Source organism: Aphelocoma coerulescens (assembly GCF_041296385.1).
Source record: "Aphelocoma coerulescens isolate FSJ_1873_10779 chromosome Z unlocalized genomic scaffold, UR_Acoe_1.0 ChrZ, whole genome shotgun sequence".
Taxonomy (NCBI): domain Eukaryota; kingdom Metazoa; phylum Chordata; class Aves; order Passeriformes; family Corvidae; genus Aphelocoma; species Aphelocoma coerulescens.
Genome location: NW_027184085.1, coordinates 3,826,564 through 3,850,490, shown reverse-complemented (window position 1 = coordinate 3,850,490; position 23,927 = coordinate 3,826,564). Strand labels below are relative to the sequence as shown.

General features: G+C 43.3%; 1 protein-coding gene across 5 annotated transcripts in view; it reads left to right on the top strand.

Annotated features, from left to right (window-relative positions):
- The window catches only part of SETBP1 (SET binding protein 1), a 269,098-nt gene that overhangs the window by 173,048 nt on the left and 72,123 nt on the right, over window positions 1-23,927 (top strand). For all 5 annotated transcript variants that reach the window (XM_069002367.1, XM_069002363.1, XM_069002365.1 and 2 more), the window contains one exon: window positions 12,362-15,827. In XM_069002367.1, coding sequence (XP_068858468.1) covers window positions 12,362-15,827 — 3,466 coding nt within the window. The remainder of the gene's footprint in view (window positions 1-12,361; window positions 15,828-23,927) is intronic.

Genomic DNA, 23,927 nt, shown 5'->3' with positions numbered 1-23,927 from the left:
GCATCCTTTTTGTACAGTGGTTTGGGATTTAGCTTTTGCTCTTTTTTCTCCCCCCATACCCAAGAAAACTCCCCAAAACACCCTTCAGAACACCAACTGTGACATTTGGATTGAGGCAGAGGTCTCCAACTGTTCAGAGTTTTGCATTTGGGCTCATGTTTTGAGACTGCGATGCGGGATACAGAACAGCAGAGAAATTTAAACCAGAAAAGACCAAATCAATATGTTCCTCTATATTTAAAACTGGGAAAAAAAAAAAAAAAAAAAAAAAAAAAAAAGAATAAAAAAAAAGGAAAAAAGCAGCCAATGCCTAAAACTGACTCCAGGGCTCTTCACTCTTCAAATCCAGGATGTTTTGGTTTTGCAGTGCTTTACAGCTTTAAGGCTTAGATGCTGATCAGGTGATACTTAGTGCCTCCTTTTAAAGCTCAGAGCCAAATCTCAGCTATTTGGCGAGGACAGATTCAGTCTGGAGGAATATTTCACACAGATTTGCCTCTAAAAAGTCCATGCTCAGCCAAGTTAGAGGAACAGTGGCAGAAATCACAGTAGCTTTCCCTGTGCCAGGTTGGTAGCCTGAGTGTGTTGAACTGGTGGATCTTGGCATCTCTCATCGTTGCAGAACCATGTGTGGTACAACACTGCCCATCTTTTTTCCAGAGGGAACCACATCTCACTGGATTTGCCAAGAGAGAAAGGCCCTTCCTAGTAAATCAACCCTGTCTTACCCATGGGACAGACCGCTTTACAGCAGCAGGGAATATGGCAAGAGAAATGAATTGTTTAAAAATATGAAATATTCTTTTTGGTCCAAGGATGAGGAGGAATTGTTGGGATGAATCCAGAACTGAGGTGTGTCAGGGGATGGAAATTATTCCAGGGGAAGAGAGAAGAGACTCTGAACAGTGAGATTTATTGTGTTGGGATATAGACTCCCAGAAGAAGGGGCTGAAGACACATTGCTGGAATTGCTTAACACCAGGTTGGACAAAACACTGGGGGATACAGAGAGGTTATATAGTCACAGATTTTTAAGGCTAGAGAGAACCACTTAGTCAAACCTCCTTCATGACTCATACCAGGGGATTTGCCTAAATGTATTCCTGTTCCAAGTCCAATAGCTGTCAGAAAAACACCCAGGCTTGTTTTAAAAGAAGCTCCCAGTCCTAGAAAACCCACCGAATTCTGCAATAAGGTGTTCTCATGATTATTTACAGACCCTCTTAAAGTGTGAGCCATGTTTCTCATGTCAGTTTTCCTAACTTCAAACCCTGTGTATCTGCTAAGCTAAGGACCTTCTGTGGCACTGCTGTCCCCATGTATTTTTATTCCCTTTGAAGTGGATCTCAGATGCTTATAACACCAGGTTCACCTCTGCTTTAGTCAATCTCCCTCTCTCCTCAACCAATGCTTGGAAACACTTATATTCTGCCAACACTTCCAATTCCAATCCTTCAAAATAAGTAAGTTTTGAAAGGAAAGAGGCGTAGCTTTCCTCCCTTATCAATGGGCAAATGCACTTTGATATCTAGAATGGGTCCTGCTGCTTGTGATTTACCCCATTTACCAAGCTGCTTGGATAGGAGGCTGTACCTTCTGCGCCAGTATTTTTATAGACTTACTCAACTTGAGCACGCAGTCAGCACTTAAGAGGAAGCAATAGCAGGGCTGGGAATGGTTTTGCTTCATCAACATGTATAGAGCAAAGAAATGTACTTAGGTGAGTTACCAGAACAAAGGCAATTAGAAGGGAAATGCTCTGAGGTGGTGGAACTGCACCATGGTTCTACCTGGTCTGAGTGACCCCAGTCCCAAGCAAATGTGTGCATAGAAGTCACTGCATTTCTGCACAGGTTCAGGAGTGTAATGGTTTCTCCAGAGCAGATTCTTAGTAAAGGATAAGCCAGTTCTTAGCTAGATGTTCTCCTTACGTGAGTTCTGTTCCGGGTGCAAATCCCAGGCCTGAACTTATATTAAAACTCTACATATTCAGCCACATGGGTGTGAGACTCAGGACTCCATTTTATACCTGATTTTTTGCGGGAGAAGCTTTGGAAAGAGAAGGAAGAGGAGTTTGGGAGGTCATTTAAGCACTAAGCTGTGCTCAGGGTGTTTTGCAATCTTCCTTCCTAGATCACAGCTCCCTGCCCTTTCTTTTTCTGGTCTGTGCTGCTGCAGATTTATATGTGTAGAAGACAAAACTAAACTTGGTCAGGGCCTTAAAGTAATGCTGTTGTACCTTAATAAAACTGTACTTAGCCTGATGATATTGTGAAAACTCTTGAAAATGTCTTGAAAGTATAAAATCAAAAGACAATTAAATCTTAGGATCAGCTCCCAAGTGGATTTGCACTGGAGATTCACACTTAATAAAATACAGAAAATTGCATTTTATTTTGGTACATAAATACTGGTAGTGGAGGACTGTGGCATTTAGAAGAGAGAATCGCTCCACCAGAAAACTCACTTCAGCAAAATGATGCAGTCCAGTTGAGCCCTTTTTATGATCTGAGAAATGACTGTTTTTATAGCACACTAAATAAAACCTGCTATTTGAGCTGGAGGTTTATTAGTAAAGGTGTTTTTGTCATAGCTGGGGAGGGAGGGGAGGAAGAAGAGATGAGGGATGAACATCAAAGCAGAGATAGGTGTCATTCAGGAAAAGCACAGCAACATCCCAAAAATGCAGTGTCACTCATCCTCACCTCACCTAGCACCACCAGGGAGACATTTTATGTCACCATTTTGTTGTTTTTGTTGCTCCAGTACATTATTACAAGCCTGATTAAATTTCCCCCACTGGGAAAGACTTGGCTATGGGCGTGGTGAGGAACCTGTGAAAACATCTGTGTGGAAGAGCTATCTGCAGGGAGCCAGATCCAGGGGATGGTAAAATCAGTTCTTATAGGAGAGCTGTCAGATTTAGCCAGGGCAGATTGTGATTTTGCAGCTGCCCAAAATCATCCCTTCTATGGTCTTGAAAGAGGACTTGCAGCTGAGCATTATCATTCTGACAGCGCATGTGCAGTGCTGGGCATCCTTCTCCAAACCTGTCTTCCATGATTCCTTAAAGACCCTGTAGATTTAAAATCCCCTGACTGAAGACTAAAATCCTCAACAATTATGTCACAGGGGTATCATCTCTAGTTCAGAAACAGAGATGTCTGCCGTGCTTTGGTCTCTTCAACATGTGCAAGGAAATTTCCCCAGCTATCACTTCCTGGGGCTGTTACTGGTTCTGGGGAAAAGGGGAGGGGGATCAGTTTCTATCTGACAACAGTGGTGAAAAATAGTCACGTGTTATGGGGAAACTGGAGCATAAATCTCCTGAAGCCCCACTCATCCTGTAGCCTTTTGCAAATGGAACAGGCTCCACTGCATGTCTGCCTGGGCTCTTATAAGGACTGCACTCAGTGTGCAAGGGAAGATGGGAGTGCTCCTATTCCCTTCTGCCAGAAAGGCATTATTTTACTGCTGAAAACAAAGAAGAATCCCACTTTGCAGTCTGATCCGAGACCAGCTTTTTGGGAGAGTCCAGACCACATCCTGTCTCTGGATGGTGCACCCCCACAGCACCTACTGGCTTTGGAAGACGTGCAGTGGCTTTTCCATGGGTACCCAATGCAGCCAGAACTTCACCACGTATGACATCTCTCTAGGCAGATTTTGCAAAGGGAAGGGACCTCCCACATTTTGCTGCAGGTCACTGGAGTTCATCTTTTCATGGTGAATTTGCCAAAGGTACGAGCGATGCTCTCACTGAATTCATGGAACAGGACTCAGATCTTCATTCAGGAAGTCAGAAGACGCTGTATATTTGACCTGTCCTGCAAATTTTCAAAGGGTTTATAACCCAGCTGTTCCTGATAGATGTTCTGGCAGATTTCTTGACTTTTTGTCTAATGCTGTTGCACATGTAATACTTCATGCTAGACCTTAGCTGCAATCAGGATGCTTTGAAAGAATTAATCTGGCGGTCAGTAACTGCTAAATGAAGTGCATGCTAAAAGAATGATGAGCTAACTGACTGCAGCTCACAGCTTTTATGAGCTTCCCTAAATGCCTGTTTTCAGGTGAATTCAGCATCTCCTTGACATTTAAGGACTCCATTTATAATCAAATTATTTAACTCTAGTGGAAAGAATCACTGGCCTCAATGGAAAAGCCATTTATATTTCTCCCATCCCCTGGAAGAAAAAAAGTATTCAAGGTAATGCTGGAATTCCTATATTAAATGAAGGATAAAAGAAACCTTTCAATTCAAATTAAGAACTTCAGGCTTTTAAAAATTATAGCAGAAACTTAAAGTGCACAGCTGTTCACATCCTTATTTCCAATTTAGCAATCTCAGACAGGCTGAGGGCAACTAAGATGGTGAAGGGCCTTGAGGGGAAGCCACATGGGGATCAGCTGAGGTCACTCGGTCTGTTCAGCTGGATAAGAGGAGACCAAGGTCAGAGCTCATTGCAGTTGCAGCTTCCTCCTAAAGGGCAGGGGCAGACACTGATCTGTGCCCTGTGGTGACAGTGACAGGATGGAGGGAATGGCCTGAGGCTGAGTCAGGGGAAGTTTAGGTGGGTTACTGGGAAAAGCTTCTTCACCCAGAGGGTGGCTGGGCACTGGAAGAGGCTCCCCAGGGAATAGTCACAGCACCAAGCCTGGCAGAACTCAAGAACTGTTTGGACAATGCTCTCAGGCACAGGGTGGGATTGTTGGGGATGGTGTTGTGCAGGGACAGGAGTTGAACTTGATGATCCTTGTGGGTCCCTTCCAATTTATTCTGTAGTTCTGTGATTCTGGGACTAACATACTAGAAAACACCACGAGTTTTTCAGGGATTAATACCCCTTACTACCTCCATTTCTGCAGGCCCCAGCCTGTATTTGGATCCTTCTGCTGTTTGATTTTGGCTAAGCCACTGTACACATATGCATTGCGCTCTACAACTGGAAATTACAGAATAAAGGGAAAGAGCAAGATGAGGTAGAAACTTGGACAAGCGATGTCATAGTTACTCACTGGTGAGAGTAGGTTGAGCTCCACAGAATTAACCATTCCTGAAGGGATGGAAGTTATGTTTTATATATGAATAATAAAGCTTTAGTATTACTGCTGCAGTTACGTTCATTAGCAAAGGTTTTCAACAAATGAAAGCACTCACTCAGCAAAGGTGCCTTGCTCTGCAAGCCCTGGCTTTGTGGATGTAATATCTGAAACATTTGCCTAAAAATCCATGTTCTGGCTTGAGGCCAAACAAGGACCTAACCAGGGTTATCTGAGCAGCTGAATAGGAAAAACTGTACGAGTCCCATAGAAGTCCACCTTAGCTGGTGCCCAGTTGTTCTCTCCCAGCTGCCAAAAGCAAGGCAGCAAACAGTATTATGGTTAAACATGATATTAAACTGCATTGTTATGTCAGTGATGATGGGTTCTTTGTTGGAGATGACAGAAAAATCCCATTGTTTAGAATTTTCCCAGACTCAGTGCTTATTGCAAAGCTCTGAAAAGAACAGGGTTGTTTAAACATTTGATAAAGAAAATATGTGCAGCGATGGGTCTATTCCACCAAGGAGATCAGCCTGCAGTGCCAAATCCTACCTTTATAAATTCAACATGTTGTTGCAATTCGACAAAATAAAATCCTCAATCCCTGTATGCGGAAAATAGAAGTGTCTAAAAAGCAGCAGAATATAGAAACAGTGTGCAAATTATTCAGTTTAAAGCTGGTAGCAAAATGAATTTGGAATAACTTTGGAATTTCTGAACTATTTAGAAAATCAAGATGCCTTACCAGGAACGCACGAAAAATTACAATTCACAACCATGTGAGCATCTTTGGACTGTTCGGTAATCTCTGCATTGATTTGTCTTATCCTTGGATAAGTGCTTTAGACAGGGTATTCTCAAAACAATCATGATGCCAAAGCCTGAACTTCAGCTTCTCTGTGTTGACTCAATCACACAAACACACACCATGGTTTGAGATGTTTAGTTTAGTGAATGGACACAAAGAGGTGTTGCTTGGCTTTTAATTAACCTGCTCCCACCCCACACTGTGTCTTGCTCTCAAGGGCATCTTTGCTTTAATTCCTGCCTCTCTTTGTATGTCAAATGAGTGATTAGGGGTCGGAACAAGATTATCTTTAAGGCCCCTTCTAACCCAAACCATTCTGTGATTCTGTGAGCCACACTTCTGTGAGTGTGATGGTGTTTGGGCTTTGTGCTGTTTGAGACCCAGGGAGCTGTAAAAGGAATAAATTCTGGGAGAGATAAATTTGCAACAGTACTCTGGAAAATCCCCTGTTTTGGAATGATAGCAATGATTTTTATGTTAGTGTTTCTGATGTGTTTTCTATTGGTATTTTGCTTTTAATTAAAGCCCCTACATCAGTTTTGAACTAGATTCAGTGGAGTTCCTCAAAAGACACCACTGTTTGACTTTCAGCAAGTGTCATTTGCTGGTTTGTGTCCCTCATCCATGGCTAGACTCACTGAGGACCTGACAAAATTCCTAAGACCATTTCAGAGACTTGCAATTATGAACAGACTTGACTTAATCACAGGTTCCTCACACCTCATGTCAATGACTGCTCAACCTGTAAGTCATCAGGCCAAAGTTATATTCGCCTGAACCTGCTGTCTCCTCCACTTGGCATCTTATATTTACAGAGTAATTCTGCCCTGGGAAAGCTCAGTGCACTCACCAAAAGACATGAAATATCTCCAACCTGTAGCTCTGATCATGAGCCTGCAAGTGAGCAGTTTACAGCCATCCCATTGGGACACAAGGGGAAATGCTCAATTTTGAGCAAAAGTATGAGATGAGCCAGGATTATTTATTCATGTGTTGGAGCTAGAAATCTCATTTTTTTCCCTTCTCTCAAAGGGCTTTTTTCTCTAGTAACATGTGTTCATGCATGTCTAGGAAGCAGAAACTGAAGAGAAAGCTTTTTCAAGAGGAGCAAACCCCTTGGAGAGTCTCCAGATTTTAGGAACTCAGGACAAGAACGGAGACTGATTTTTCAGGAGGCAGGTGGCCGTCGCACTTTCAGTCAGTGCTGAATTTATTCATTCAGCCTGGAAAATCTCAGGCTGACCGTTTGCTAGACACCAAAGTTCTGTTATAAGGACTGTCTGAAGTACTTTTGGGTATAAGCCCAATTTAAACCGGTCTGAATTCAGCCCTGCCTTCCCTCTGAGCTGGGTGGCTACAGGGAAGGTCCACTTTGCACGGAATATCTCTGTCACATCAGACTGCTCTGACTGAGCTAATATCCTCCTCTGCATGTCTAGGAGACAGCACCTGGATATCCAGCATCTTGCCAGCTCAGGAGGCAAGCAGAGCAAGCGCCCACATACATCACAGCTTCAGCCCATGGATTTCCAATGAGATACCAGCTCTCAGGTGGCAAAAGTGCTACCAAAAATGGCTTACGAGTTCCTAGACCACACAGAGGTACTATATGAGGTTTTGATGAGATTTGCTCTTGCTCGAGAGGCAGGGGTGACCCTGAGATAAAAGCAAGCACTTCCCAATACCCTGATTTTAAGTGACAGTATGTGTTTAGGAAAGCCTTTCCTCTTTTTCCTTTTTTTTTCTTTTTTTTTTAAGTTTTGTTTTCAGCCCTATGAAGAAGATAACAAAGGATGGTATGTCCCCAGAGCACACTGATGTGTCACTGTGGATGCCAATCCCCACAGACGCTCCCGATGTTATTAATTTTTAAAACAAACTTGCTGATTGAGGTTCTGACTGCCTTTAAATTGTCTCTACAAGGAGACTGTGTACTAATTAACCCGCAGAAACAATCAATGATGTACCTTTTTCAAGTTTCAGGGTGATTAGAATATGAAAATGAAGAGCACAATGGTGCAGATGTTTTAAAATCACAGCAGACAGCAATTAGTGACATGGGAACCAGCTGCTTATCTCTCCAGATAAAGCCTCTTAATAGGGAATTACACTTGAGGAGCCATTACACAGATGGATCTGCGAATGATTTAAAGAGGGGGCGTTGTAGTATTAACTTTGATTTGCAAGCCAGATTCTTGACAAGCTTTATGTGTGTTACCTCCTCAAAAAGGTGCATTTGGAGCGGGGGGGACCATCCCTTTAAGCACACAGATTTCTTTTTTTTAAGATGTTGGGTTTCTCTAAATGTATATTTTATCTTTTTTTTTAAGTCTTATTCTTTTTTTATTTGGATTTTTTAAATAATAATTGTTATTATTTTACTAGGCCCTTGATTTTGTTGTTGCCATCTCCTCCCAGTTTTTGCATTTGGATTGGAAGCAGCATGTGGGTTTAGATGGAAGCTCAGTCAAGGGAAGGAGGAGGCAGACTGAAGCATCCAGTAGTTAAATTAAGAGTGCCTGAGGGATGGATTCTGCTGCTGGGTACTACTTGAAGAGTAGGGTGCTGCTCCTCATGGGACTGGTACAGTCTCATCTCCTCAGCTGCAAGGGCTGCATGCCAGAATAAAACTGTTATGGGGAGTAATCTGTTCTGCAGGGGCAGGGTTGCACAGAACCGGAGGGACTGGTAAAAACACACAGCATAAAACTGCTTTCTGTCCCTGACCAGTGATCACCAGAGTATGGGATCTATCCTGCTCATCCACCAGTGCCAAAGATGAGGCCTGAAACTCATGAGTTTGTCATTCAAATCATATTCTACTAATGAGAGGTTTAAAATTTTATTCTTATAATCTAGGGTTTAGCATGTGCTGGATCAGGTTGCTCAAGCCTCTTTGTAGTTACAAAAGCTATCATCTTCTTCATGTGCATTTTATTTTCTTAAAAGGAAAGTTGGGATTTTTAACCTACTGAAAACATCCAGTAAACTGTGTATGAAGAGAAATATTGACCAAGTATGCTGAGCTGTAGTAAAATTACATGGGTTAATTTACACTTCTACTTCCACAAAAGAAGAAGGAGCAGACTCTCAGTGCACAATATCTGGCTGTGGAAGAAAATCCCATTTAATGAAAGGGCAAATGACAAGCAGAGGCCAGCACTAAGTTTGAAGAATTTTTAGGGTCTCATAAACCGAAAAGTAAATAAAGACAAATCCTTCTGTTTTCATGAAAAAAGCCCACTATTCTTGATGCTGGTCTCAGCCAGCTGCCATAGGAACTCTGTCCGAGTCAACTGCCCCATGGAGCTGGAGTATATTGCACACTTACTGACAAATAAAGTAAAGAATTTGGGTGAAAGTTATCAAGATATAGGTTTCTTAAGATTCCCTCACCATCCTGACAGCTCTGGCATCCTCTGTCAGCTTAGTAGAGTCTTGGCTTAGCTGAGCTGGGCCTCATTGGCTTTTGGGGATGGTGCTCGCACAGCAGGGAAAATTGAAGCCTAATTATTAGGACCAGTGGGATTGAACAGCAGCCCAGGTGGATACATGGGGAATAAAATACACTTGGCTGCATTACTTTCAGCTTACTTAGTAGTGCTTTTAGGTAAACAGTCCCCACGTATCCATTGCAGCCACTGAAACACAACCTGCTGCAGCCAAACGGTCTCTAGTCACTGTGCTGCAGAAGAATTATTTTTGGGTGGTATGGATGTGTCTGGCAAGGTAGAGTCAATAAATGTTATGCTGGAAGAAGTTTCATGAGGAAACCCAGCAGACTGTAATGTGCTTGGGCAGATATATAGTTCTGACATCCCGCTTAGGAAATGGAGTCCCCTGATCCTGCAGACCAGTCATTTTTTGAAGGCCTGTTGAAATTGGAGTGCTTATCTGCGTGATTAAATGCCTCCAGAGTTGGCACCTTTGATGACATAGGCATATCTTTCTCATGAATTTTAAGATCGATGTGGTGGTGGCCTGTGCTGCTGGAGCAATGACAGGGCTATCATTAGGGATGTGTTGGGAGTTGCATCATCACTATATAATGTGCAGGCCAAGGAAATGAGGCTGGAGGAGCCAAGCCATATATCAGCATTCGCTGCTGATCTATAGCTGGCCTCTCCATTCTGAGCCCTTATTAACTGACTTAAAATATAGATCTGAGATTATTGCTCCTTCTAGACCACGGATCTCCATGTGTGATAGACATGGAGGGACCAGTTGCCAGAGTGTGATGGTTTTGTTCCCTGCTGTAACCCTCTTTCTTATTTTTAACTTTTTTTTTCTCCTCTTCCAAATTAAATGTTTCAGGTCATTCAGTTTCACAGCTCAGCACTTGGGAAGTAACATGGGTGTAAGAAGCTGGTTTGGCTGCAGCCAGCAGGCTGGGATCCCTTCAGAAACAACCTGGCCCTGCCTCAGTGTGGGTCCTGGGGCCCAAGAGAGGTCTTAGCCTAGCATTTCCAGGGCTTCTCCACATCACAAATCTTGGTACCTCGAGAAGATGAAGTTTTATGTGAGGCTGGAGTGAGGGCAGCCATCGCCCCCTGGGACATCACCAGGGGATGGCCCACCCATCTCCTTGGGCCAGGACACCCAGCCTAGTGTCTGGGCAGCAGGAGAAGCCCAAGTGGCTCAGGCAAAATGGATCTCAGGAGCTTTGGGATCAGTTTAAAATAATTAAAATAAAACAACTGGAGTAAAACTCCAGTGCTGGTGCTGCTGGTTCCCGCCCCACCCCTGGACTCATCCCAAGATATGGGCACAAGTGGGCCCCCTTTCTTGGAGGAGGGCACCAATGTGGGTTGTGTTCTCTGTGTGCTGCAGGGCTCGTGTGTGGGAGGCCACTGTAAGGAAGAGAAGGAGAAGGATTCATTCCCCAAGGGGTGTTTATGCTTTTGGGTCTTTTCTCAGGCTGAAGAAACCGGGTGTCGCTCACACACGACATCTGCAGCTCCACCGCAGCTGCATGCTTTCGTTCTCTCACTCCACGATTCCTGGAAATCTCTGTTTTCCCTAAGCATGGCTGGTCCATGTGCACGACAGCTGAACTATCTACAGGATTTAAGAGTCCCTGATTGCTGCTCAGACAATGGACCAGAACAACTTCATAGTTATTGCCGATTCCAGGAAAGCCACATGTCCATATTTATATGGGCATGAAAGATAGCTCAGCATCAATTTGTCAATAATGTGCATGTTTAGTGGCCACTAGATAATGCACCATGGACTCAGAGTTGTCTAGTCCTTTTCAAACCTCTCTGAAGTTGCTCAAAAGTAGGGACACCTCATTTTCCAACTCAGACCCCTCATGCCCTTTTGCCAGCTTGTCCCAAAACTTCTGTTGCAAACGCCCCAAAGTGAGATCTAATGGGCTACTGACAGAAACTTAATTGTACCAGGGTGTTTGCAGGAACACAACACGTAGCAGTTATTTTCTACTCTCTAGTGGTCTTTCCTTGGTTATGTTTTAAGTCTCATCATGTATTTGACTTTCACAACACTGTCAGTATTTTGTACACCTAGTAGTGCTTGCAGTACCAGGTGTACAAAAGCAGTTGCACAGTCTGACCCAGTGCTTTACAAAATAAAAGCTGCAAAATAAAATTAAAAAAAAAAAAAAACAGATCTACGAAAGAAAGTAAAAAACAAACAGATAGATACTTTTGCTTTAAAAGGAAAAAGTTACAGCTGTAGTAAACATTTTTTTTTTTTTTAGCTGGAGGCCCACCAAGAGGAAAACAGTAGATTTTCTTTTGCTCTGTAAGAGTCTTCAGCATAATTCTGCCCTTGCTGTAACCTCTGCGGCTTGAAGAGCTCCTGTCAGATTAGAAATCATGTTGAAAATATCTCTCACCAACATTGCAAATAGCAGTGTTTTAAAATGGAAAGGGAGTAATGCAAATCTTGAACCTGCCAAGTGTGCCTCACACACTTGACGCTATGCATATGATTTTAAGCACTAAGTATGTGGGGATGGCTTCCATGTGGAAATTCAAGTAAATCTTAGCAGAATCTGCCTTCATAGGGAAGTGGACCCATGGGTTTTTCTCTTGTTTGTTACAACTTCCAAGATAATTTTTCAGTTTTCTTGTTTACAATAATGAGTTTAATTGCTGCTGTTGAGCCTCAAGTTCTGTGAGCAATTATTTTTCAGGAAAAAGGCATTCTCACCAGGAGGCTGAGTTGCACCATTCATCCATTGAAAGGGAATATTTCACTTGTGTTTTAAATTAAAAATCAATAGAATATGTTCCCTTAACAATTTTGCATTTATAGAAATATTTCCACTGTTTTTAGTGTAGGGAAACCAAACTAAACTTCTTTATTGCGCATAAAATCTAAATGTAAATTTGGCTCAAGCACAGGAATATTTTATAAAAGTTCCTAACTCTTACAAAGACGTTGTTATTTACTGCATAAATAAAGAGCTTCAACCAGTGGTTATGAATGGACTGATAAACTAATTTTTTTTTTTTCTGTTTATTTTCTGATCCCTTCCAGGTTTATGACAGGCCACAAAAACATTCTGCTCTGCACTATGATCCGGGCCTCCAACAAGACTTCACCAGTGACACCTTAAAATCAAAACACCAGCAGAAAAGTAGCAACCAGCACCACATTGACTGGTCAGCGAGCTCCGACACTGGACCCGCTTCTCAGAGTTGCTTCATCAACACAGAGCCCAGTAGAGAAGCAATTAGTGCCACCAAGGTCTCTGCTCTGGAGCCAGGAGTTTCCTACAGCAAATCCCAGGCCAAGAAGTCCTGCAGCAGCAGCACGTGGGGGCAGCTGTCGGTCAGTAGTAAAGAGCTGGCGATTTGCAGCGCAGTCCCGTCACCCAACGGCATCAGCACGGCCACCCAGCCGAGCAGCGCCTCTGAGTGCAATGGGCTTTTGCCTCTTGGAGATCAAGAGGGAGGTGTGCAGCTGGAGGCCCCCGATCAGCCCGCTGGAAGTACGAAGAAGAAGTCCAGCAAAAAGGACTTGATTAGCCAAACCATCCAAACCACAGACATTGAGTGGGTAAAGAGTGCTCAGAAAGCATTTGACAGCAAATCTCATGACAGCATGGAAGGGAAAAAGGAGTCTTACTCAATGGACAGCATGTTGGATACATCACCCTCGAAGCAGAATCCCATTTCTGCTAGCAGTTGTGAAAGTGACACCAATCACGTACGAATTACTATCCCAATAAAGTCGCCGACAACTGATGCATCTGGCCACAAAAGGAAAAAGAGGCAATCCATAAAATCCTCCATAGAGAAAACTATCCAGGAGAAAAGCCTACCTTCTGTGCTTGCTTTGAGCAGTGAAATGGCAAACAGGACCAGCTCTCAACCAGAGGGGAATAAAAAAGATCTTCGAGCCACAAAGCCAGGGAAAGTGATTGAAAATGAGTCCCCCTTAGTAGCTATTGACAGTGGTGTGTTCACGGATAAAGCATCCCCCAACAATGCTGCCCGACTCAGAAAACCTCTACCTGTGGCATCCACTCTCCTACCCACCAATCTTTCCACAGCTGGCAAATTACCTGATGTCCAGCACCCCAAACATGCAGCTAAGCGTCGATGGACCTGCAGCAAACCTAAATCTATTCTTCGGGAGACCTCCCTGACGACATCTGAGAAGCTGATGGTGGAGCCTCCTTCAGCCTATCCCATCACACCATCCAGCCCTCTGTACACCAATACAGACAGTCTTACTGTGATCACACCTGTCAAGAAAAAAAGAGGACGACCAAAGAAACAGCCTTTGCTCACTGTTGAAACCATTCATGAGGGAACCTCCACCAGCCCAGTGAGTCCAATCAATCGTGAATTTCCAGGAACAAAGAAAAGGAAGAGGAGAAGGAATCTGGCCAAGTTCGCCCAGATGGTTCCAGGAGAGGACAAGTCCATCAGTGAACTCAAATTTCACAAAAAGGTCGGGAAACTTGGGGTCTTGGATAAGAAGACCATCAAGACAATTAATAAAATGAAAACCCTCAAGAGGAAGAACATTCTCAATCAGATCTTGTCCTCCTGCTCCAGCAGCATAGCTCTGAAAACAAAAGTCCAGCCACCATCTAGTGCTGGGCCAACCACCATTGATGCCAGACTAGGAAAGCAGATCAATGTCAGCAAGAGGGGGACTATCTACATTGGTAAAAAACGGGGCAGAAAGCCAAGGGCAGAGCTGCAACCTCAGCCAGAAGAACCTAAGACAGCCATCAAGCACTCAAGGCCTGTTTCCAGCCAGCCAGAAAACCCAGCAGTGCCTTCCAACCTGCAGTCACTTGTGGCATCGTCACCAGCAGCTATTCATCCGCTTTCAACACAATTAGTGGGGATAAACGGCAACCTCAGCCCTGCAAGCACTGAAACTAATTTTTCAGAGTTAAAAACTATGCCAAATCTTCAACCTATCAGTGCTCTTCCTACAAAAACCCAGAAAGGAATGCACAGTGGAACTTGGAAGCTGTCTCCACCCAGGCTAATGGCTAATTCACCTTCTCACCTCTGTGAAATAGGTTCTCTGAAAGAAGTCACGCTGTCGCCAGTGAGCGAGTCTCACAGCGAGGAAACCATACCGAGTGACAGTGGGATAGGTACAGACAACAACAGTACCTCTGACCAAGCCGAGAAAAGCTCAGAATCCCGCCGGAGATACTCCTTTGATTTCTGCACCCTGGACAATCCAGAGGCTATCCCATCTGACACCAGCACAAAGAACAGGCATGGTCACCGGCAGAAGCATCTCATTGTGGATAACTTTCTCTCTCATGAGAGTATTAAAAAGCCAAAGCACAAGAGGAAAAGGAAAAGCCTGCAGAACAGAGATGACCTCCAGTTTCTGGCAGACCTTGAGGAACTCATCAATAAGTTTCAAGTGTTCAGGATTTCCCATAGAAGTTATACATTTTATCATGAAAATCCATATCCCAGCATCTTCAGGATTAATTTTGATCACTACTACCCTGTGCCATATATCCAGTATGACCCATTGCTCTATCTTCGCAGGACCTCTGATATGAAGTCTAAGAAGAAGCGTGGTAGACCTGCCAAAACCAATGACACCATGACAAAGGTGCCTTTTTTACAAGGGTTCGGTTACCCTATTCCCAGTGGGAGTTACTATGCACCCTATGGAATGCCTTACACATCAATGCCTATGATGAATCTTGGTTACTATGGTCAGTATCCAGCTCCTTTGTACCTGTCTCACACGCTCGGAGCGGCTTCCCCATTTATGAGACCTACCGTGCCCCCACCCCAGTTCCATGCAAGCTCTCATATGAAGATGTCCACCACTGCCAAACACAAAGCAAAACATGGAGTGCACCTACAAACCCCTGTGGGAATGGGCCTTGGAGACATGCAGTCCTCCTTGGCTCCTCCGAAGGTTGGAGGAACAAGCCTTTCAAGTGGCCGACTTCACAAAAGGAAACACAAACATAAGCACAAGCATAAGGATGAGCGGATATTGGGGACTCACGATGATCTGAGTGGTCTCTTTGCTAGCAAGTCCTCTGGCTTCTCCAGCCATGCCATCAACGAGAGGCTGAGCGGCTCAGACAAAGACCTGTCCTTGCTCAACGAGAAAAGCAAGCATAAGGAGAAGCAGAAGCACCAGCATTGTGAAACCGGGCACAAAGGCTCAAAGAGTAACTTTGAAGTGGATACGTTGTCTACGCTATCACTTTCTGATGCCCAGCAGTGGTCACAGAGTAAAGATAAAAGTGACTCAAGCAGTGACCCCATTGACTCTTGCACAAAGAGATACTCTGGTAATACTGAGAGTAATGGAAGGTCAGAGTCCCTGGACATGTTTGGTGAAATGAATTCCTCAAGTGAGAAGCGGGACAATGATGCAAGTGGGAATAAAAGAAGAAGCTTTGAAGGCTTTGGAACTTACAGGGAAAAGGACATTCAGCCCTTCAAGACAAATAGGAAGGACAGAAGTACTTTTGATTCTTCAGCCTCTTCAGGTAAGCTTTGTTTTATTCTATTTTACCTTACTGCACTCAAATTTCAATGCTGAACAAAGAGGGACTCACCATTTACAACAAATACATTTATGAGTCAATAACTTCTCTAGCTTTTGTGACTGATGTCATTCTGCATCCCAAGTTAGGGGAGATCGACAAGAATGTTGGCCACATCTTAAGCCCAAAGCTGTAAAATCTTCAAGTTGTTACACAGCACTTCTATAAATACTTGTCCTGCCTTCACCTATCTCTCATGGCTTGTTGCACTTCTTCCTAAAACCCCACCACAGCATTCTTCAACAGCAGCGATTATAATACCTGTTGACATGGTGGGCATCCCCCTGATCAGTGTCTAACACCACACGATCAAAGTCATTGTCCAGCCTTTGGGAGAAGAGCAGAGAATCTCTGCTCTGGCCCATAAAGTTACCAAAACCCACTTGTTGATGGGATGGACCAGGCAGGTGGAAACTTGTAAAGCTGTGTCAGTGTCCCATTAGTGTGGTCTACTGCTGATCCAGAGGCACCCACCATGCTGATGTCTGGGCTGAATATCTGGAGATCCTGGGTACAGTCCTAGTTTAAGTCTGTCACTTTGGCAGGTGTCATGTAAAATAATTATCCTGAGCTTTGAGTGGCTGTGGAAGGGACTGGGGTCATGGAAACAATAAAACCTCACCAATTGGCTCTGAAGAGTTTCAGGTCTCATGACTTGGAAATATAAGCTGGGTAGATGAAAAGGGAGGAAGCTCCTATCGGCTGCTAAGGACATCTGTTCCTCTCCTGCAGAGTGGGGAAAAAGGGAATCTGAATCTTGTCTGAGAGACTGAATTGTACTTTACAATAGGGAGCTGCTTTTGTGATGACACAGAGGCAGGTGTTTTGCTGTATTATAAATGAATTTAGCTTGGGAGCAAGCCCAGTGCTCCTACACCATCAGATATTTATCACAAAGCAGATTTCACACTTAGTTCTGGAGAGGGGTGAGCTTTGCTGAACCAACCAGTGGTGGATGAGATTCTGATGTGCTAAAAAAGAGCTTCGAAGAAATGTAGTTGATGGCCTTCAAAGTTAAAAGAGAATTAACTGAGAACACAGAGGGAGCAGAGAATTTGTATGACCTGCCAATGTAAGGCTCTAAAGTTTTTTACTATCTTGTAATTGATCGAGTTCCAAAGACTGCTCGTGCTTAAGCCACCTAAACATTTCCAATTCCTTCACCAAGACTAGAATCTGGACGGTAGCAGTGAAAGGCAGTCTGAAATGACAGATCACCCCATGAAAACATTCCTATTCATGATATCAAGTTATAATAGATCAGTTGTGACATCAAAAAATGATACACACAGAAATATGGGAAAAGAGATTCAAATCAGTCTCTGAAGATCAGAGTTGCAACATACCTGACAAAGAACAAAAGTATTCTCCACCAAGTGTTGCAGTTGCTATTTCATTAAGGAAGTTGTGTCCTATCACATAGGATTACAAGTCCCCAAAATGTTGAATAACTTTATTTTTCAATTTTTTTTTAATGGAAATTCACAGTTTTCACAGTCTGATAACAGTCTTTGCATTTGTAGCCTTTTTGCTTTTTGAACAGAAGATGTTTGCTAAATCTGTAATTTTCAATTTAATATGTTTCACTAAGGCATAGCAAACTGTCAAAATTCCCAACACTGTTGAACTCAAATGAGTTTCCAAAGTAGGGGCATGATCCCCACCAGGCTGACTTGAAGATGGAAGTAGGAAAGAAAAAGTCAATTTCATGTTATTTTCCTTCAGTTTATTTCCCATGATGATAAAAGTATAAGATGGAGGGCTAGAACTTGCAGCAGGAGCTCCATTAGACTTGCAGTTTAAACTTTTTAAACTGGTTCTCATTTAAACTGAAATTATTACTTTTATTTATTTTGCTCTTCATGATTACAGCCGCACAGCATTCCCTATGACCTAATCCATCAAATCTCAGATTATTAATTTATTTCTTCATTGTCATGCTATTATTTAGATGGAAAAATCATCAGCAGCTGCTAAGCAGAGACAGATAACCAGAGCCATACCTTGCACTACAAGGAAAAATACTAAAACTAAACAGCTCTGCCAAGAAATGCCTGGAGCCAAGACTGCTCATTAAAGCCTAGGAACATCTGTCTGCTTATGACTGCCTAAGATCTCAGTGCAGCTTTTTTTCCTCTCTGCCTTTGACCTTCACTGAGATTCCCAGCAGAGGTCTGCACTTGAGTCTAGCCATAACTATTTAACCAGTTCCCACAGAGGGAGGATTACACTCTTCCGTGATAACCTTGACCTTCTTTCTCCTAACTCACCTTGCATTTCCCTGAGGAGGGTAAACACGGGTTGACTAATCAGAAAAATAAAAGGTAAAAGAAAAAAAAAAAAAAAAACTTATGAAAACACATATATCTGTCCTAGGAGGCAACTTCCACTGCCTGATTGCTCTTTCCTTTCAGTATTGTCATCTTCCACAAGTCAAAAATAATATATAACAGAGATAAGAGGAGACATCCTGAATATTCTGATGAAAGCTGAAAATAGATTTATATCACAATTTCAGTGTTATCTTTACTTCATGGGTATTTTGGTGTACTCAGTACTGCCATTTGCAACTTCATTGCGTGGTTCTGGAGATAAAATATGTAGCAAAACCTACCCACATTCAGTGGATATATCTGTGATGAGAGGGATGAGAGAACCATTTATTGTGCTTTGGTGTTCGGGCCCTGCAGTTTGTTTCAGTGTGGTGTGCAACTGCAGGTACTATTGCATTGTTGTTAATTTATGGTTTTGTCTGTGTTGTGACAACACTTGGCCATTTCTAAAAAGTTTGGTATTCCTTGGTGATAAGTAGTGATCCTGCGTATGGTAGAAAACAGTCCTGTTGTACAATCTTGGAGCTTAAGTATGATTTTATTATCTAGAAAGATGTAGGACATAAAGGGAAGAGTTGCCTTTCTTACCTTTTGGAGAAGCTCTTTGAAGTCCTGGTGCAAGAGAGGTGCCTGGCACAGGTTGCCCACGGAAATTATGGGTGCCCCGTTCCTGGAAGTGTTCATGTACCAGGTTGGGGTTTGAGTACTTGGGCTAGTGGAAGGTGTCCCAGATCAACCTTTAAAGGTCCCTTCCAACCAAACTATTCCATGATTCTGTGATTTGATGCAGAAATCTGAGTCCAAAGTAAAGGGTGCCATTGAGAGAGCATCACTAGTCACTTTGGTTGGTCACAACAAAAGTCCATTTCTTGTCCTGCACCAACGTGAACAATCACTGGCCATTCTTTAGTGAAGGCCTTATGGGCTTTGACTCAGAGTACATCTCTTGGGAACACTTTGGGTTAAAAGTGCAGTTTTAGTGCATATGGGTAATTTCCCTGTGGCCTGTTTCCACATCATTGTTCTGGAGAAGCTGGTGTCTCTTCCATAATAACAAGTTAATAAGTCTTCCCACCCACTCCTCATGGCCTGTTGCTTCCTGATATCTTTTTCTGAAATTACTATTTTTGCCAAATTTCTTGTGCTCATCTAACCCTCCTGCATTTAGAAAGACTAATTAATCAAAACTAATTACATACTGCTTTTCTATTTAGCTGAAGACTATTCCAGTGGTATTAGCCTGGCCTACAGGCAAGAATACAGCAGAAAGTGTTTCAGATCCTGCCTTGTCACAGACATGATGTCATTTGGGCACATCCTAGACTGAACTGTAAAGCTGTGTGCAGCAAGCATTGGCTCAGTTGACTCCCTCCTTCACAGAGTCAGAGATACAGCTCGCACACTTGTGAAATGGCCTTGGAGTCCCTCTGGCACTGTGTGACCTGAGGCACTGTGCACAGCTGGATGGCTGAGCCTTTCATCTGCTTCCTAGGAGTTACTAGCGCCCCAGGTGAGGGGCCCAGGGAGAGGTCACAGATTGGTGCTGCAGCTGGGCTGGCGAGACTGAGAGCAGAGCTCTGTTTCAAAGAGGCCCTTGTGGTAAACTCCACATCTCCTTGTCAAGTGTCTGCCTGTTTCATGATACTGGAGAAGAGACTTCCATTGCTGATCAGCAGTCTCGATGCCATAGCTTGTGCCACAGAAAAAAAACAAGATGAGTTGCCTCTTCCCCTTTTCCTTAGGTGGAATAATGAGGAAAAGCACCTCTAACCTTTTAAGGTGCAGAGATAAGATGGCAATTTGCATGTACAACCTGTCAGGCTATGTCCTAGTTACAATCGCTGCAGACCAGGATGTAGCTGGAGGTGAAGCAGAGGTTGAGAGTTGCTGTATCCAGGACTACATTTCTTCCTTTCTTTGTAATGAGACTAATCAAGGTCTGTGCTACCTTACTGTCACAGTATTTCTGCCTTCTGTTTTTATTAAGCAAGGATAATATAAACAAAGATTGTCTAGCTTGTGTATTGGGCACCATGGCTCAAAGATCAGCTAGGAAGTACATTGGTTTTATCAGATACAGCACAGACACCATGCATAGTAAACTTACAGGAATATAAAGTTAATCATATACAGCTACTAGGAAAGCAGTAATCATCAGTCTCTGAATGCTGGATAGCTAGCATGACAAACATGCTTTACAAATTAATGCTTAACTTACCTACAAACCTCCCAGGCCTTCCCCCATCAATGTCCAGCAGTGCTACAAGCTGAATTTCTTCTGACTTGACCTTTCCTCCTCATTTGGTTTGTGTGGTGCTGGTTTTACTCTTGAAGGAGCAGTATCAGCTTTAGCCTTGATTGGGCACTGTTTTACTTTGAGAAGGGATCAGTATTTCAGTAGTGGATAAGCATATTTGTTCTTCTTAATGTATGTGGCAGATGTAGGTAAATAATGTTAGCCAACTGCCTTATTAATTAAACTTAGCTGATTTTTCATATAATAATACTCTCCACAAGTATTTTACATAGGTCTGGAATCAAAATGTTGGTTCATTATTCTTTGGCGAACACATTATTTCAGTGATAGTGGAAACAGTAGGACCACACTCTTGGACCCAGTGTTTTGGGTCACTTATGACAAGAAGGCTGTTGAGGTTCTGGAGCATTCAGAAAAGGGCAACAGACCTGGAGAAGTGTCTGGAGCACAAGTCTAATGAGGAGGGGTTGAGGAAGCTGGGAAAGGGGCTCAGCCTGGAGAAAAGGAGGCTCAGGGGTGACCTTGTGTCTCTGCACAACTCCCTGACAGAAGGGGGCAGCCAGGTGGCAGTTGGTCTCCTCTCAGGTAACAAGAAATAAGAAAAAAGGAAATGGCTTCAATGGGCTCCAGGACAGGTTTAGATTAAATGTTAAGGAAAATTTCTTCATTGAAAATATTGTCAAACATTGGAACTGGATGCCCAGGGAAGTGGTGGAGTGACTGTCTCTGGAAGCGTCCAATAAGCTTGTGAAAGTGGTGGTTAGAGACATGATTTGGCCTTGTCAGTGCTAGGGGAATGATTGGACTCCGTGATCCTAGGGGTTTTCTACAACTTTAATGATTGTGTTTCTATGATCATCATGTGGGATGAACATTCTCTCATCTGACCAGCTTAAAGACGTAAATTGAATGCTTATACTGGCTGAGTCTTGCACATACACTCATGGATGCACATTATCACACTGAAACAAGACAGAAGAAGTGAATATCAGGTGATGAAGTTGAACAGATATCCAGCAAAACACATAAATAAGTCACCTGGCTTTCTTCAATAGCAAAGATTAGACTCAACAGGACTTGTGTTTTGTATGGCATTATGTGCATCAATTCAGGGACAAACTGATGCGTGGTCTAGGATTTGCAGACCCATCTTCCATATCATAATTTTCTCACGTAACTGCAGAAAAAATGTCTTAATTGCAGTTAACCTCAGTGTTTGACTGGGTAAAGGGGATAAAAGCACTTTCATGCCACACAGTGCCACAGTGAGCTCTGATACCGATGCCCAGTGAATACAGCATTAGACCCACGACAGTGTTTGAAGTGGATGAGAGAAGAGCCAGGTAAGAACTTCACTGACTAAGGATGTACAGAGTGTTAGCCACCCTCCCTTTCCCCACCTCTGCCTCTGCTGTGGTTTTCTCGGACACCCAGGCTCCTACATAGCTTCCAGCAACTGCAAAAGTTTTCCAAGCCCCAGTGTTAGTAGGGGGTTGTTCCCTCCCACTGTGTCCTGTGGTGAGGGACAGGCACTGTACAGCTACAGGGTGAGTGTTTGTGCTATCTGGCCCATAAAAGTTACCATCAGAGCTTTAAAAAAACCCCATTATTTGTAAATACAGTTACATTCATCAAAACAGCTGTTTAGGCCCCTGAATGTTTAGGAAACCAAACAAACCAAACAAACCAAAACAAACCAAAACTACTGAAACTACTTCCAAAAACATTATCTGGCTCATTTAGAATAAATATCCTTCTTGTTTTCCACTAAATTTTCTATCAGTCCTGTGGAGAGGAGACTAAGCCAGCATGACTGTTGCTCCTTTCTTCCTGTGGTGTATCCTAAAGGGACACGCTGCTGATGGGGAAAGTGAAGCAAAGCTTTCCTTGAAAGTGTTTTGACTAAGGCAATTGAAATACAGTGACTTTTGTCATTGTTGTTGTTGTTTTAATGCTACCTCTTGATTTACTGTGTTGCTTCCAATGTCTGCACTGACCAAGAAGAGAAGAAACGGGGGGAAACTGGACTGGGAGAGGAAGCAGGACCATTTATCACCCAACCCAACTTTTATTTCCTCTCTTAATGATTGTATGTTTATTGCACTGCCCGAGGCTCAGTACAAAGTCTTTTAGACCAGCGATGAATTAATCAAATTAAATGCTGTGACCCTTTTGCTTTTTGGGAGTGTTACAAGCCTCCCAGCACCCTGCCTAATTTCTGCTTCTTGCTTTGCTCTCTGTCCAACAGTCAAGCAGTTCTTCCTTCACAACTTGGCGTCTCCCAGCTATTTATCTTCACTCTCTCTGGCCAATGCCAGAATGTCTTGTTTGAAGTTTTTATTCAGACCACTGCTAGTTTATGAAGTTGTGCAGATTCCACGTTGGGTGTGCAGCTGCTTCACGTCAGGCACAATTGGCCTCTGCTGGGCTCTTGGCTTTAAAAGGCAATAAAGAATCACGGCCAGATTCTCATCTCGGCCCAGCATAAATCAAGCGTCTCCCCATTGAAATTAGTGAGGTTGACTTCAGGAGTAAAGTATCTACTGAGGGAGAAGGAGAGTGTGGGGCTGGAAAGTTCCATCTGCTTCTTCAGTGGCACACCAGAGCAGGGCACTTGGCACCTGCCAGGTGCTGGAAACAGCCTTGGTTCAATATTTATAAGATTTTCTTATCTCAGGGGAAGTGGGTCTTATGTTAAGACTTTGATGGTGCCAGCCTGGGTACTTGTGTAAGTGTCAGCTTAAGACGAGTCAGAGGGAAAAGTGTGTTTTAGCTCTGGACTATACACAATACTCTTTCTTGGCACTGATAATATAGGTGCAAGGCAAGAGGTCTGTTCAGATGAATGGAGGAAGTAAAACAAAGCAATGGCTGCACCTTCACTGTAAACCTCTTGATCAGTGTGACTCAAAACTGGGCATAGGAAAATCTGAGCTTAAGGCACCTGTCAGTGAGAGGGGTCCTAATGCACTCAGAGCAACCTGCATCCTGTCCTACTCAGCTGAAAAAGTGAGAGTTGGGGTCCAGAACATGATCTGAGGCTGCTCCTCCATCCTCACTGCCTTCCAGGAGTTTTATATCCATGTGTCACAGCAAGAGAAAACTTAAAAGGGCTCAGTCTGCCTGATTACAATAATGATGCTGGACAACAAAAGGAAAAAGAATGTTCTGTTTTAAGGTCTCAACAAGAAGGAAGTCAGAATAATTCCCCTACAGATCAAGGGCTGAGGGGAGGGGTGGGAAAGGAAAGCTTTGACTGTCCATGGAGGGGTCTTTACACAACCTCAACAGCTTGAAAAGACCCATAATAAGAAACTCATAAAGACTCATAATAAGAAACATCAGTGATTTGTCATTGAGAACATGCACCTGGGCATAGATCCTCATAGGCTTTTGTAGCTGCACTGAGTCTGACCAAGCTTTCTCGTGGCACAGTGCAAATTTCAAGAGTCT